This window comes from Dermacentor albipictus, chromosome 1, assembly GCF_038994185.2.
Source record: "Dermacentor albipictus isolate Rhodes 1998 colony chromosome 1, USDA_Dalb.pri_finalv2, whole genome shotgun sequence".
NCBI lineage: Eukaryota > Metazoa > Arthropoda > Arachnida > Ixodida > Ixodidae > Dermacentor > Dermacentor albipictus.
Genome location: NC_091821.1, coordinates 328,794,423 through 328,811,053, shown reverse-complemented (window position 1 = coordinate 328,811,053; position 16,631 = coordinate 328,794,423). Strand labels below are relative to the sequence as shown.

At 43.2% G+C, this 16,631-nt stretch overlaps 1 protein-coding gene across 1 annotated transcript in view; it reads right to left on the bottom strand.

The window, feature by feature from the left end:
* Positions 1–16,631, bottom strand: part of Impbeta11 (importin beta11) — a 98,220-nt gene that overhangs the window by 68,311 nt on the left and 13,278 nt on the right. Inside the window, exons 5-8 of the mRNA XM_065441228.1 lie at positions 10,606–10,735; positions 8,840–8,947; positions 6,283–6,356; positions 6,060–6,159 (exon numbers count right to left, since the gene is read on the bottom strand). Of these exons, the coding sequence (XP_065297300.1) occupies positions 6,060–6,159; positions 6,283–6,356; positions 8,840–8,947; positions 10,606–10,735 (412 nt within the window). The remainder of the gene's footprint in view (positions 1–6,059; positions 6,160–6,282; positions 6,357–8,839; positions 8,948–10,605; positions 10,736–16,631) is intronic.

Sequence of the window (16,631 nt, the reverse complement as noted above, 5' to 3'; positions counted from 1 at the left end):
CGCCACACCAAGTCACCATCCTTTTCATTTCACCTTTGCATGCTTTCCCTCGCACCTACAGCATACAGCATGTGGTCGCAATTAAATCGCACTTTCACTTTATACGGAACCTCACAGCAACAGTGGAAGTTCGCACAGCGAATCCATACAAAATCGAAAAAAAAAAAATTTTAATTATGCAGTTTTAAATGCCAGAACCACTTTCTGATTATTAGGCATGCCGCAGTGGGGGACCCCCTGTGGTTCTTTAATGTTCACCTGAATCTAAGTACATAAGCGTTTTCGCATTTCCCTCCAATCGAAATGCAGCCACCGTGACCGGGATTTGAACCATACACAACCGACTTCTGTTAATTGGACCTTGACGGCGCCAACGAAATTTATCAAATTATTCGGCGTGTAGTATTAAACAATATAAAAAAAAGGGTCAGAACACACCACCGGTTCATTTGTCAGTATTTGGCTAATTCAAACATGGCCCCGGAGCAAATGTGCACGAACTTTCTATGTGTCCACAGTAGATAATAAATGCAGAAATGACATTGAAGCTCTTAAACAGACTATAAATCTAACATGCACCCAATTTTTAGCAAGAAAAATAGGCAAGGGCGTAATACGTGCTGCATAACTCAAGCTGGTTATGCAGTAAACTACACAAACACCATAAAGGCAGTTTTGGTTTTGTGTCCGATTGCCCTGTGCAAGCAATCTTCAGTCCAATTAAAAAAATAAAAGTGGCATGTGTTAGAATACGTTAAAATACCGTGATCAGACATTGTGAGCTACAGTTTTATTGCTTAAAAATCTTCCTAGGGCAGGTTAAAAATGAGCATTTTCGCTGGGAGATGACATAAGTTCAACTCATTCCCTGTCCCTAAGCTTTGCCAAGACAGACGCTGCCACCAAAGGGGTCGCCATAAGCATCAGGCACAAGCGTGCTGGCTTGTCGAGTTCAAGTTATCCTGCAAAGGCAAATTTTAGGATCGAAATAACGAAAGTTCAGGTCCTAGAAATTATGGGCACTGGCCAGAACCTACAGTCAAGAATGAATTAAAGGGCCCCTGAAACGGTTCGGACAAATTTGGTAGACGCATAGGGTACAGCTAAAGTTAATCATTCGCACCACAAGTTATGTGAAGCATCTCATATTAAGAAAGCTATGGACGATTACAAGTTACCCGCCTCCGTAGTCATGCATTTCTTCCTCAACTCGTTCACCGAGTGATCGGGGCTAAGCTCTGCATTCACTAGCTCTGCTTCATGATGGCACGTCATGTCATCTACTTCCAGTCCTCTAGGAGTGAGCACATGAAGCCTCTCCAACTTCTCTGGCAGCTGCTTGGCAGTTGACCCCAAGCGAGAGCTATCAAAGCAGCGTGCGTTGTGAGCATTCTGTCGCAGCGCTGAATGTGTCTGGTATTCTGGTAACCATAGGCTAGCTGGGTGTTTTAACGGATGGGCGGAGGCATAAACTCAAGCTGATGAAGCAACTTTAGCATAGACGTATGTGAGCGGCCTGATCAGTCTGCGTGGTCCAACCACTTGTTGGCGCAGAGCTTAACCAACCAAACAAAGAGCAAATATTGCTTAAACCAAGTGTAAAATATGTTAAACATTTACAAAAACACCATGTTAATGATTACACTCCTGCGACAGATTTACACTAGTAGCAAAGAATACACTTCGCTACTGCTACTGTGTTTGCTTGAGCTTTGTGCAACCAGGTGGCTGCACCGTGCTGATCATTCACGTTCGCGCTTTCTTCATTCTGCTTATCCCGTGAAACAACACGGTCAAGAGGCCAGGACCTGTCGCCTTGCTTGCGTTTACCCAAATACTGGACTAAAACGCTCTTGTGGTAGTAATCCTCCGGTGTAAAATGGCCGCTGCAAACACGCAAATCGTGGCGCCGATCAGAAGATACCGATAGTCCGATGGGCTGCAGACACTCCGCTCATCTGCTGCCTTGCAGAGGGACACGATGTCGCAGCTTGACATATTGCCAGTCGCTACGTTTGCAGCCCACAATGCAACAAAGGCGATTCATGGTGCTCATGAAAAGACAGAGTGACACTGACCGTGGAGCTCTTGTCAAAATGGTGCACGTTGTAACACAAGCAGACGACACTTGCTGTGTGCCGGAAGTGCTTAAGTGTACTGAGAAATTGATCTTCTGCATTCTATTTCTGTTACTTTCTTTTATTAGAAACAAATTAACTAACATTACAACTAATACGAATAAAATTTGTTCACCATTAAGCTCAAAAAAGTATCGATGATGCGCCCTGGGCAGCCAATTGGATAGCTCATCCTACTGACGTCATTAGGTAAATTTAAGTCTAATGGGCAGGGGCGGCTGGAAATTCAGCCGAGCAGTGTGCTGCGATCGGCAGTGATATACATTTTTAATACCTTATACTAAGTTACATGCTTTACGTGGAGCACTTAGATGTGTCAATTAATGATCAGAAGGACCTACTCTAATGACTCAGTATGTATGTACAAAATCTTGAAAATCCTTTCAGGGTCCCTTTAACCATATATCAAATTAACCAGAGCCAAAACTTTGGAAGTCTACTGTAACTGCTACTTCAATAAAATAAGAGTGCCAACTGTCACATCTGCCTGCATGCCCTACACCTTTGCCCCATCTGCTTTGTGCCATGCACCCCACGCAGCATGCCTTCATTGTGTCGCCCTACGTATCGCTTGCCTCGCTCACCTCTCTCGTGACTCCCTTTCATGTTGGAGGGGCAGAAGGACTATTGCTATTGCTATCAATGCTTCGCCTGTGAGATTCTTATTCTGGGTTTCATGCTTCTTTTCTTTTCAGCGAAGACACCCGGTTATCAGGTTTCATTGTTATAGCCAATAATGCGCCATGGGGATATTGTAGTAGGCTGCTTGTTGTTACATCCGAGTACTGATAAATCCGGTAATGCTATATAGTCGCCGACAGACTTTTCAGACTCCAAAAATTCAGACTTGATGGATATTCCGGGCTTTATAGATGCACCGTCAGGGTTCCCATAGAGCTAATGCATTTTTGCGGCCGATATTTTGGATAAATTTAGGCCCCAAAGTTCGATTTTCTTGACTAAATCGCTCGTTCCGAGCCATGCAACAAGATTTTGGGGGCTGCCATGTTGTACTTTCCGCTGGCTTGACTTCCAGTGGCCCGCTCTAAAGCATCCAAGTTCGGGACATGCACGCTTTCAATAGAGTGCACGACATACTCCAGTCTTGGAGGCCATGCCCGCTCTTCCTTGGCTGACAAAACACTCTAGGGGACGGCATTTTTTCTTGTTTCTTTTTTCAGTCAGCACTGTCATCACAATCACTTAATGCGGGATCCATTTTTATTCATTTATTTTTGAAGTATTGGTTGCTATTTGCACGTGGTGCATCCGTACAGCAGGTGTCTTGAAAACGACGTTGCATCTTTGTGTGTGTTTGTGCGGCTTCACGTTTGTGTGAGCGACGCCACCTCATGTGCCTTCGCGAGAGCCAAGGGGTGCAAAAGAAATGTGGCTCATTTCTTCAATCTAACGGAGATCGCAGATCACTAATGCGGTGACGTTCTTGTCAGACTGCATATGGAGAAGGCGCTGCTCTTGCACAAATCCAAGCAAATCTGATTTCCTCCAAGCGTAGTATGAGGCAGGGCATTACTATAGATTTTTTTAAAGCCGTTCGAAGCCTAATGAATTTTATTTTATTGGCTGAACAAGTTTTTCGAACGCTTATGTTTTTCGGACTATTTTTCGGTCCCAGCGACGTCCAGAAATCGGTCGGTGACTGTAGGTGGGTTCGACTACTTCTAATTAAAATGTTTGGTTGTTTGTCCTATCTGCTTTTTTCGTGCACCCTAGTTATAACAGTTATCGATTATAACAATGGGATTTTCCTGGCACTTGATTAATGTTGTAAGTGGGTTCAACTGTATGAGTATGCAAAGAAGTAAATTTTAGTACTAATACACTCAAACCTTCATGCAACAAAGTTGAAGGGGAAGACAAAATGACTTTGTTATATCAACTATTGCCCTTTACTGCCGTATATGCCCAATGGTGTGCACAAGTGCAAACGTGCAAAGAAGACTATGGCTCCGCAGCCTGCCATCATCGATATGTGGCACAGCACAGCTACGCATGACCTCCAAGATTGCAATCTTGGAGGCTAGTGGCATAACTTCAGCAGCTACATGATGCAGCAAGAGAGAGGAGCAATAAGATAAGAAGTGCTGCTTGTGTATGGCCATCATGCGTGCAGTGGTAAAAAAGAACAGTCTATGGCGTATTCGATGTGGGAATCTTGAACTGCGCCGCCGACTGAGTGTGGAACCCTGCAGAAAGCAATATGCTCGGTGGGCAATGGTTGGTATTTTTGGTATCGGAGAATAATCTAGTTCATTATATATTCATTAGCAGAACAATTTTACTTTGTTAGAACAAGGTGTTAAATACAAGGATACATATATAGCGCTTTCAAGGGTCATCGCATTTACTTCGTTATATTTATTACTTCATTATATCCCATCTCGTAATAACAAAGTCAGTGTACAGTCAACGACTGATTTTTCAGACGCCCTATTTCTCATACATGCCCGATAATTTGTACACCTTCTCTGCAGTGCCACATACCCCATAGCGCCAACGTATAAGAACATCTGAAATTTTGAACACTAAAATTCTTTGCCATCCGATTTTATGTAATTTTTACCACGACCACAGCTCTGAAATGGCCTTAATCAAAGCCACCACCGTTGCCATTTTTATCATCTCGCAGTCTAGAACCAGTGCTCTAGCATGTCAATCCGCTCGCAGCTGTAGCCACCCCTGTGGAAACGCTGTGCCTAGCTGCTTTGACGCTTGCGACTAACTGCTCTTGAATACCGACCTACAGGCAGCTGTAGCCACCACAGCAACGTTAGACCTAGCTGCTTTGACGTTGGCTAGTATACTCCATTACATACATAGCAGTCAATGCTGTGGAGGCTAGAGAGGCTTTTTTCAGTGGCTTCGTTTGCACTTGGATATAGTTCAATGTTTTTTTACTGCAATTGTGCACAACTGTTTTTTCATGTAGGCTCAGTACTGAATGAAACAAGTTTTTATCCTTAGAAACAAATACACTGTGGCATACGGCTGCTAATGCGTTGTTGTAGATAATTTTTATTTTTGTTGTTGTTTTCCGGTTTTTTATTTGTAACCTGTCGCAAGGAGCCTCCCGTAAACGCTTGCGCGGGCAAACGCTGTTGGCGCACAGCGAAGCGTGGACGGAACGTGCGGAGCGATTACTTTTCTTGACTGAAATTCTTGCGTAGCTTCCACAGCGTTGACTGCTATATATAGAATGGAGTATAGGTGCTTGCGCATGCCGATCTACTGGCAGCCACAGCTACCACCGCAGCAATGCTAGGCCTAGCTGCTTCGGCGTTTGCTACTTTCTGCTGTTCAGTAACATGACTCTCATTGAAAGAATTTTTCACTGTCAGCAATGGCACCGACTCTACCTTTGTCACTTGCACTGATGGCTTCTAAGCACTGAAAGCCCAGCAAGGATAAAGTGCGGCAAAATGACGGTTCTCGATTGTCAGCTTCGCCGCAATACATCAGAGTTACACAGTGAAGCATATGCAATATACTATGGTGAAGTATATTAAGATTGGAAAGGGGCCACTCTAATGAAACATAATATATATTCCTCAATTATACACGCGTACACCCACTGTCTCCTGTCCCAGTACGAGGAACAATGCCTCTAATAAGTGTACTGGCAAGCCTTCAAAGCTGTTTCTCGATGTGCCTGTGGCAACCGGAGCCCTTGGGGGCAATAAAAGACATGCATTCCTTTTTTTGAACTGCTCAATTTCTTGAACGTTTTTGCAGCCTCTAGGGAGTCTAAAAAATTGGACATTAACTGTACACACAGCAACTACGAGAAGTAGTGATAAGAGTCACACACGCACACAAAACTAAAAAGCCATGTTTGCTGTAAAAAGTGCCCCAGCGGATTCCTTTCAAGCATGCCACTTCAAATACTGCAAAAATACCAACCTTCTCCGGCTTCTGTGAAGCACAAGGAAACTGCAGTCTCCAATGAAGGCTTGATGAAAGGGATGTATGAGAATGGATGCAGCTCCAAAACATCATGCAGCTGAGTGAGATAATGTGCAAGGAGAGCACAATGTAAATACAGCTTACTCTACTGACCCTCACAACATGGTCAAACATGTATTGCACCACTTATACTCATTTAAATGACAGCACTGAAACTTACCACTTTGGTAAAGAGCACTACATACTTCTCACAAATTAGCCGAAGATTTGGGTTGATACACTTCAAGGTCTTACCTGCAATGCAAGGAAAGTTTTGATTGTAATAAACACATGTGCATGTAATGTGTTCCTGCTTAACATGGTACAACTTGCCACACTTGTAGAAAGAAATGTTTCTAGATTAATCTGCCATGAGACGTGGTCCATTAGGGATACCTTTCTTTCCAATTTATTATTTTCTTTGCATCAATGCTTACATAGTAAATATTACTGTCCTATACTTCTAGAGCATCTGATTGTTTGGACTGTGTTGTCATTCACATCATGATCAGTTGAATTAGCTCGAGATGTTTTCATTTCTTAATAATTCCACCTTTCTTGCTAACACATATTGTATTAGTGAGGACCCTGACATGATGACAATTGCATGAGTGGTTTAGTGCTGCATAAAGACATACCACATTTTTCTGCTTATAACTCGCCATCGCATGTATTGAGCACACGCAATTACAACAGCTCGGGGGGGAAAAACATAGAATATCTGTGCATATAACTTGTGGAAGTAACTGCCTGAAGCCAGACTTAAAGGCGAAATTCGCATCTCGGGCAACCATTAAGCCCCACTTCAAGGTGAAATTCGCATTTGACCCATATTCTGACTTTATACTGTTAAAATTTTTTTGCATTTTTGTTGCGAGTTGTACGAGCAAAACTAAAGCACACAACTTTCAATTGGTGTACCTGCCATCAAAGTTTAAATACATGTAGTGCAGAAATACTTTTTTTTTCAGAACCTACCATGTTAGCATACATGTAAACTATTCTGAGCACCCTACACTCTTCAGATGATTGTATTTCAGAAAAATAATATGTGACTCAATGTGTGGATGGTTTGATTTTAGGTACCCACATCTAGTTTTAGTGCTTGAGATTCTGAACAGAAAACAGGGAGTTAATAGATTGATTAAAAATTTATTTACTTCTGCATCGCAAATAAAATACAAAATTTTTGTGAGAAAATCATCTGTTGCAAGTTTCACAAAGCAAGTCTTTCACCAACTTTACATAGAACTGCAAAACTTCATTAAACAGTACCCACTTAAATAGTAATTTCATTTTAAAAGTAGTAAAGTCAAATCACTGACTCAGCGGCCATTGAACATAATGCGTTTTGTATCTACGGAAACCACACTAGCTTATTGTGTACATATGGGTTAACGCATAGTATTTGCACTTTTCATAGCGCAATCATGGCGGTAAGTCAACTAGGCAGAAGAACGAGCCTCATAGATCAGAACGGCCTCTAAGTGCAAACGCAGAGGGTGCTTGGAAGGGCGAAGCCACATTAAAATAAGTATCATTTCAGCACCTAGCCAGAAAGCGTGAGGGTGGCCTGTGTTGTGGCGTCGTGCAAGCTAGGACTCGCGTCTTCCTTAAGCTCGAAGGAAAACTGGGTGCTCAGCATAAAAGAAAAATTGGACATCATTCATGCTATGGAATGTGGCCCGAAGTCGGCGCTGGCACGGGAGAGGGATCTACCATTGACTACGGCGCGTGATATTTGGAATGCAAAGGAGAAGATGCTCGACAGTGCTGCTGGGACCGCGAAAATATGTCGGCTACGAGGTTCAACTTTTGACCATCATTGCCTCTTTTATTGCCGAAGTGTCGCCTAACGACAGTGATGAGGAAACATGAAAAGCGACAGCATGGGCGATTCAAGTTCAACAGTGGCAGAATCTGCGTGTTACGTCAGCCTCATGCGAGTGTTTGCTGAGAAGAGGGGCTGGCGGGAAAGCTGACTGGCAACTTAGGGGAGTTTGAGGCCACTGTCGTTACTGCTAGGCTGCTGCGGCATCAAACAAAATAAACAGACTTTTGTGGCGCGAGATGAATAAATACTGCATCTTTTTTGCCCTTTCATCGCACTCTCTCCAAGTTCTATTTTTGACAGGTAAGTGGGCGATGTCACGCTATTTCGGTTAAGCAGTACTACCGTTTAGTGCATAATTTTTCTCAGCTCCAGCCAACTTTACTTTAACGCAGTTTCACTGTAAGGACCTCTCAGGAATTCTATGGTTCCTTTATGTTCACACAGAGAGATGGCAACTACAATTGAAAAGAATAAATGATAAAATTAACCGACTCATTTTAACAGCCCAAAAGCAACACAGTGGTTATGACATGCTGTAGTGTCGGGCTACACATTAATTTTGACTTCCTAAACTTCTTTATTACACACTAGAAGCTTAGTACATAATGTTTTTCATTCCTTTCCCATCCAAACGTGGCCCGGCACAGCGTTCTGTAAACTGAACCCAAGGCATCATGCTCAGGAGCAGACCACCATAGCCCATTATTGTAATGGATAACACAAAGAAGTTTCGTTAACAAAAGTTGAGAAACAAGGGAAGGGTCACTGACAGACAATACTGAATTCATTACAGTTATATTTTTACAATAGATTATTCAAACAGCTTGCACACACATTTAATAACAAAAAAAGGGAAGTTTCTTGTTATGTCATCATAACAGATGAAAGAATAAGGGAGACTCACGACATTCCAGCATAGGCTTCATCCATTGGAATACGAGTGTGAGGAACATTGTTGCTTCGGGTACTCGTGCTGGCTCCTTGAACCCATGCACTACCAACTTCCGAAGCACTGGCAAGGAAGGTTATAACAAGATGATATTACCTGCCAACATTTGTAATCACAAGCTTCCCGTCGAAAAGCTGCGGGAGGGCATTAGTGACAGGATAAAAAAAATCCTCGTGAAAAATTGACATTTCTTTGTTTGGGTTTCATTCTACATTTAGTGGAACCAGACAGGTAGATTATACTTGTGAAATTGCTAATAGGTCAGTCTGACAATACAGGAAGAATACAATAACAAAAGAAAAGTCGCAACAATGCTTGGCAATGAGAATAGAGTACAGGTCAAATTTAGTATCGATGGCAATATGCCTTTGCCAATAAAATTTACATTACGCATGCATGTCTGTCAACCTGTGAACATAAAAACCTCATGGACATAATGGTGGAAGGGTGCATACTTAATAAACATTCCCTCAGTACACACCTTTCATTGGATACATTTGCACTTTACTAATGATGATTTACATTTAGATGCAGAGAACTTGGAACAAGAGACTGACATGCACACACATTGTTTTTACATCAGAGTAGCTTTTTTAGCAACTTTGTTGTTGCTAGTTTTGCTTGCAGGAACTTCTCCAAATAAACCTGCTTGAAGTGGGTATCGTTCTGGTGTCTCTTCACTGCCAGAAGACTTTTAAGGCTGTGGTTGGAGACTAGTCAACAAACATTCTTTTCTAAGTGCATAATATTTTGCAATATTGCTGCTGCAGCAGCCTATTTTATGTCCACTGCAGGACGAAGGCCTCTCTCTGCGACCTCCAATTACCCCTGTCTTGCACCATTCGATTCCAACTAGCGCCTGTGAATTTCTTAATTTCATCACCCCACCTAGTCTTCTGCCGTCCTTGACTGCGCTTCCCCTCTTTGTACCCATTCTGCAACCCTAATGGTCCAACGGTTATCTAACCTACACATTACATGACCTGCCCAGCTTCATTTCTTTCTCTTAATGTCAATTAGAATATCGGCTAAACCCGTTTGCTCTCTGATCCAAACCGCTCTCTTTCTGTCTGTTAAAATTATGCCTAGCATTCTTCGTTCCATCGCTCTTTGCGCGATCCTTAACTTGTTTTCAAGCTTCTTTGTCAGCCTCCAAGTTTCTGCCCCATATACCAGCACCAGTAGAATGCATTGACTGCAGACCTTTATCTTTAATAATAATGGTAAGCTTCCAGTCCGGATCTGACAATGTCTCCCAAATGCGCTCCAACCCATTTTTATTCTTCTGTAAATTTTCTTCTCATGATCAGGGTCCCCTGTGAGTAATTAGCCTAGGTAAACATACTCCTTCATAGACTCTAGAGGCTGACTGGCGACCCTGAACTCTTGTTTCCTTGCCCAGCTATTGATCATTATCTTTATCTTCGGCATGTTAATCTTCAACACCACTGTTACACTCTCTCTGTTAAGGCCCTCAATCATTTGTTGTAACTCATCCCCAGTGTTGCTGAATAAAACAATGTCATCCGCAAATCTAAGGTTGCTGAGATATTCGCCGTTGATCCTTACTCCTAAGCCTTCCCATTTTAATAGAGAGATTTGAGTATTTGAGAGATTTGAGAAATTGAGTATACAACTATTCGCACACCCCTAAATATAATCAATGAATGAAAGATGATGGTACAGGAAAAATAAGTATAAAGGTAATAAAGAGTCGTTACCTTTGAGGCAGAGATATGATTTTTCAAGCATAATGCCCACACTGTTCGGGTTGTTTGCCATTTGGTTAAGGAAGGCTTCTGTTTGGTTTGTCCACAGTTGCAATATAAATCCAAAGATATTGCTGGCAAGCTGCAAAAACAAATCGTGTCATTTTGTGATAAAGATGCCAGCAACTTTCACTATTAACACTTGGCTGGAGATATCTACATATACAGATGAATTGAACACAAACAACCCAAATTTGAAATACTGTGCCAATCACCCCTTTAAGATGCTGGACATTGTTGTATGCTGCATGTCTTATACATTAGGAATAGAGTACAGAATAACTACAAGTCTTGTAGCTCAGTGGCTCTTTGAAGAAATAATTGTTTGATTTTCCAAGTGAATGAGCATATCAAACATAAAAGCCCAGCACCTCTAATCAAGTAGCTCAGTGAACTCAAAGAAAAGAAAGAGAATTATGTGCTAACTCAATAAAGCTAAAAATACGCAGCAGCAGCAATCTTGTGAATTTTGGAAAAAACCTTTACTGCTACACTTGAAATGTCCCTTTTATGTATGACCACATAACCGTAATTACATGTTATTTGTGGAAAGACGTCTGTGAAGAAACGATTCTATTCTAGCCAACTACAGCAGCCTAAATACGAAAGACATGGTGCATACTCCTCCGACCACCTCCACACCACACCCCTGAACTGCTGGCTCAGTGAGGAAGCCATGTGAAGTTATCTACGGTGGTCGAACAAGGAATGTGGCTGGAGCCAGTGTTTTGACAAGTGAACTTGTCTTTGTCAGGCAAGTACCCTTGTCGAAACCTTGGCTATAGTGACATTCCTTCTATCACTGTTATTCCCTTGAAGCCGGCATTTTACTTGGAACCTTTGTCTTTCAGAGCTACGTGAAGATTTACTTGCCTGGTGACTAAATATACACCAAAAGCTTGTGTGGTCACCCGTACATTGTAGAAAATACTTGATCTTTGCAGTTTGGATTCTCGTGACCCAAGCAGTACAGACACATTAATGGAAAAAGCTCAGTGCTTCCTCGAATTATTCAGACTGATTTGGCTGTCAAAGTCTGTTTCCCATGAAGGACGAAGCATTGACAGCTATAGCAGGGTATTAGAAAGGCTCATAGTTTTATTGGCACTATAAACTGCGGTAAGCATTCATTGAATAACTAACATTGTAGTACCCCACTCCCAGAGACACACAGAGTTGACTGCATGACAGTGAGCACTTGTAGTCACAGTGCTGGTATGGTAAGGAAAGCTAGCAACGGGGAACATTTTATGCTGCCGTTCCTTTATTTATTTTATTTATTTATTTATTTATGCAATACTGCAGACCCAAATGGGGGCCCTAGCAGAAGGGGCAGAATACATAAATATTTACGTATGCACGTATATTATATATATATATACAGTCGAACCTCGATATATCGAACAGCGCGGTGATCGCAAAATAGTTCGATATAGCCAGAATTCGATATATAAAATCACGTAGAAAACGCGTCAAAAACTAGCACAAATCAATCAATGAACCAATCGTGGCGCAATAGATACTTGCATGAAGTTTCAAACAAAGTATTTATTTCGTTCGCTGAAAGCACTGAAGCAGCGTAGCCTGCTTCATATTGGCAACCGCGTGCTTGACCACGGCGTCCTCAACATAGTCCAAACGGTCCACAAGAGACGGTCCAGTGCCTTCTATTGCGCGGCAGTAGCGGCGTACAACGGCCAAAGCAGCTACAGCCTCAGTTGCAGTCGGGAGCGGGGCAACATCAGCGCTTGCTGGATCAGCCTCGGCAGCGTCTTCGTTTGGCCGCTCAGCAGTCACTTCTGCCGCAATCTCCACGTCTGTTGACTCCGCCACTGTTCCGGTGCTGTCCTCACCGCCAACGAAGTCCTCAATGCACATGCTGTGTGGCTCAGCACCGACAAAGCGCTCCAACTGGCTCCACGGCCGCCTCGATCACGTGCGCACGGCGGGGGCGCGGGCGCGCGTGATTGAGGCGGCCGGGCTGGCTTACGACCGGGGCGCGCGCGCTTTAGAGAAGCGCGCGAAGCGCGCGCTCCCCTCAAGACCGGCCGTGGCTGGCTCCAAGTCGCCGCGTGTGTACGCCGCTACGTTCAAATGGCGCCCTCGGCGCAACCGATGTGGGAGCTGTCGTACGCAGCAGTCTGCAACGCCCATCGCGCCGCCGCTATCTTCGAGAGTGTTGCGGGAAAGCTCGCCTCCTGTCAACAGAGCGCACTTGGTCTGGGGCGGCGGAGTTCGATATATTTATTTTACATCCGGCCCCGTTCGAAATAAAAAATTAAAAATGCATGTGATTTTCCACGTGATATAGAAAGTGTTCAATATACGCAATAATTCGATATATCCGTGTTCGATATATCGAGGTTTGACTGTGTATATATATATAGTCATATCATAAGAAGCCAACAAACACTGACACCAAAGACAACATAGGGGAAATTACTTGTGCTTAATAAATGAAATAAAGAAAGGATAAAGTAATGGAAATTAAAGTGGATGAAAAAACAACTTGCCGCAGGTGGGAACCGAACCCACAACCTTCGCATTTCGCGTGTATATATATATATATATATATATATATATACGCACGCACACATGAAAAGAAAATACAAAAGGAATGCAACATATGTAAATATCAGAAGAAAACAAAAATGAAAGCGATGACTAATAAGATTAAGAGAAGGTACACTGAAGGAAGACAACTTGACAAACATTAGAACAGTATCACGCATATATATGAGCACTTGCAACCACTATCGAGAGAGGGAAAAAAAAGAACAAGTACCAGAAGTTGAACGAGCGACCATTGCAAAATACTGAAAATAATAGAATAAGGAAGATGTGGAAAGTATCAAACTCAAACAAAATTCACGTGTAAAAAAAAAAGGAAGAAGAAAACAGTAACAAGGGTTGCCGACATTGCAATACCCCTAGTATTAAAGACACATGCGTTCAATAGAATCAGTGTTTATCAATTGTGATAATGGCAGGCTGTTCTAATCTGTTACGGTGCGCGGGAAGAAGGAAAACTTAAAGAGGTCAGTTCGGGTGTTATAAGTTAAAGAATCAGCGTGACGATGCTGTGTTCGGCGTGCTGTCAGTGGTTTAACATAAGCCTGTGGGTGGGTGGGGGGGGGGGACAAACAGTTGTTTTTAAGCAAGAGAAGAAATTTCACTCGTATTTTCCTGCGTAGTTGTAGCGTTTGAATATAATGCTGATTCATTAGGCTAGTAAGAGAGTAACTCAGTCTATACTTAAAAAAAATAAACCTTACAGCTTTACGTTGGACCATCTCTAAAGCGTTAATGTTAATTTTCTTATAGGGATGCCGCAGAATGCGTGCATATTCTAGTTTCGGTCGGATGAGTGAAGTGTAAGCCAGTAATCTAGTACCAGAGGGCGCATGCTTTAGTTTGCGCCTGACGAGACAAAGCTTCCTGAAAGACGAGTTACATACTTTAGAAATGTGGCTATTCCAGCTGAGGTCACTGGTTATTGTGATTCCAAGATATTTTTTATTTCGCCTGTTCTGTGCCTTCAAAGCACGGCAGATCGTGCGACCACCCATAAAGGGTGCATGGGAAGACAGTGCACATTAAGGCACCAGCCTTCCCAAGTTAAATGCTTGTCCTCGCTGTCGCACTCATATGCTCACTCCCTCTCACACCCAAAGGAGATTACGTGACCTCACACACTTGGTACATGGGCTGTAAATTTTCAGTCAAACCCAGGTCATGGCAGTGTTGCCATCTCTGTGAAGTAGAAGTCAGTAGACTCTTTATTTGGCAAAAGAGCGATATTAAATGTAGCTTTTGCAGGATAGAATCCAGTGCTTATTGTTATTTCTACAATGTGCTACCTGAGAAGCAGCAACATAATACAGTGACTTCCAAAATTCTTGGTGCAGTGCATGGTTTGAACAATCACATGACATACAGTGACTCCAGAATACAATAACTATTTAAGGAGGGTCACGGTGCTCGAAAACCGAAAAATCGTGAAAAAGTCGATTTTTGAGAAACAATATTATTGGGTTGTATGTCTCATAAACGACCTGTTCTGTAATTATCAGCATCTAATTCAACCACAAAGTAAAAAAAAAACGCTACTTTTGAGGCCACCGCGGCACACAAAACACATGCAAATGCCAAAATGAAGTCAAACTTGGCACGTGCGCCATTCCCGGCCCATGTGGCCTGCCTGCGCCATCTTGGTTTCATTTTCACCGTGAATTCTTTGTCTCTGTTTTGCCGCCTTGCAAAATGGCAACATCGGTGCGGTTGAGGTGCTATTAGAGAGCTTTAGTTTAGGAGACGCAAGGCGTTGGGGCCCCTAGTGTTTGGGTGCATTTGAGTACGCAAGCAGGAACACGTTATATGTTAGCGGCCCCAAACGCAAGCCGCAGTGAGGTCGCATGCACTTGCAGCGCCATCAACGTCTGATCTTCGCTGCGCTATAATTTTTTAAGATATAATATTAAGCATATGAATTAAAGCACATAAAACTATTCTTATTAAAAGCAGTTAATAGAGAGGTTTAGCGTGTCCGGTATTTGGGTAAACGCAGACGAACGCCCCGTTCACCTGCGTTGGCGCTTTGGGACGGAGCCATAAACGGGAGCAGCCTGCATGGTGCAGCAGCCTGGTGGCACAAAGCTCAAACGAACAAAGACAGCTAATATTGCAGTAACCAAGTGTATTTTACTTTGCTGTGGGTGTAAATTTTTGGCAGCAACATGATTACGCCATTGCCAAAAATTTACACTAGCAGCGAAATCAAATAGACTTGGTCACAGCAATATTAGCTGCTTTTGTCCGTTTGAGCTTTGTGCCACCAGGTGGATGCACCATGCCGGCCGGTCCCGTTTACACCCCCGCCCCAATGCCACGTCCTCCTGCATTTACCCAAATACAGGACACGCTAAACCTCTCTAAAATATATCAAAACGACGACTGTAGACACTTGGCGAAAGACTTTTAAGATTATCTACCCGCTAGCTACTCATAAGTTCTCATACACCAAGAGAGTCATGTGGGTAATGTGACCGCTTAGGGGCAGCGATGTTTTCGGCTGCCCCAAGGACACAAGTAAACGTAGCGGTCTGCGCATGCGCAGTACCGTTGTCCCTAGTTCTTGCGTATGCAAGCCGCTTGCGTCCTCTAAACTAAATCTCTCTACTGGCGTTTTCCTGCGATACGGAGCATTGACTGGCCGGAGCAGCATGTTCAAATCCAGCGCGCTAAAGTGCACTTGCCATTGGCTGCTGTGCGAGCGACGGCGGCTGCTGCTCCCTTTGATGCCGCGCCCGCCGCCCTCGCGTCGTTGTTGCCCCTTGCTCCGACCGCCTCAACAGACGCCTGCTTGCGAGCTGCTCATCGCCTTGCGCTATCTTTTAGATTATTGTCTCAGCTTTTTTTTTTTTTCACTAGTTCATTGCTGCATGTGATGCCGGCAACGAAAACCACGACAGTGCAGATGTCGGGTGAGCGGAAGCGCGATGTGCGGCTTGTGCGAGCATTGAACTTCCAATCTTCCGCAGTGAGTGCCGACTGCATAGATGCTTTCAGCGGCGGAACTGTGCTGTCGGCTGTCACCAGTAAAAAATCGGACATATTGAGTGTGTCTGGAGCTGCAAGAGCTAATTAGAAGCTCTGCAGGAGCTTCCTAATAAAAAGCGTGTGTTCAACTTTAAGGCCCGTTTTCTCAGTATGAATTTTTTTGCTAGTAGTGGTTGAAGGTTTGGTACCTCGAAGTCTGAAGTGTTGTGTGTGTTTTGAACTATGTTTAAGCTAAAAAATTGAAGAAGCACATATTGCTCATTGCTCATGCGCAGTAAAAGCTGACCATGCTTAAGGGAACAGGGTAGGCAAATTTTCCGAAAAAAATCAATTTTTTGTTTTTGTGTAATTTAAAATCTCTATTCTCTCCTTAACATGGCCAAGTGTTTCATTTGCCAGTACGCGAAATATTTACCTCA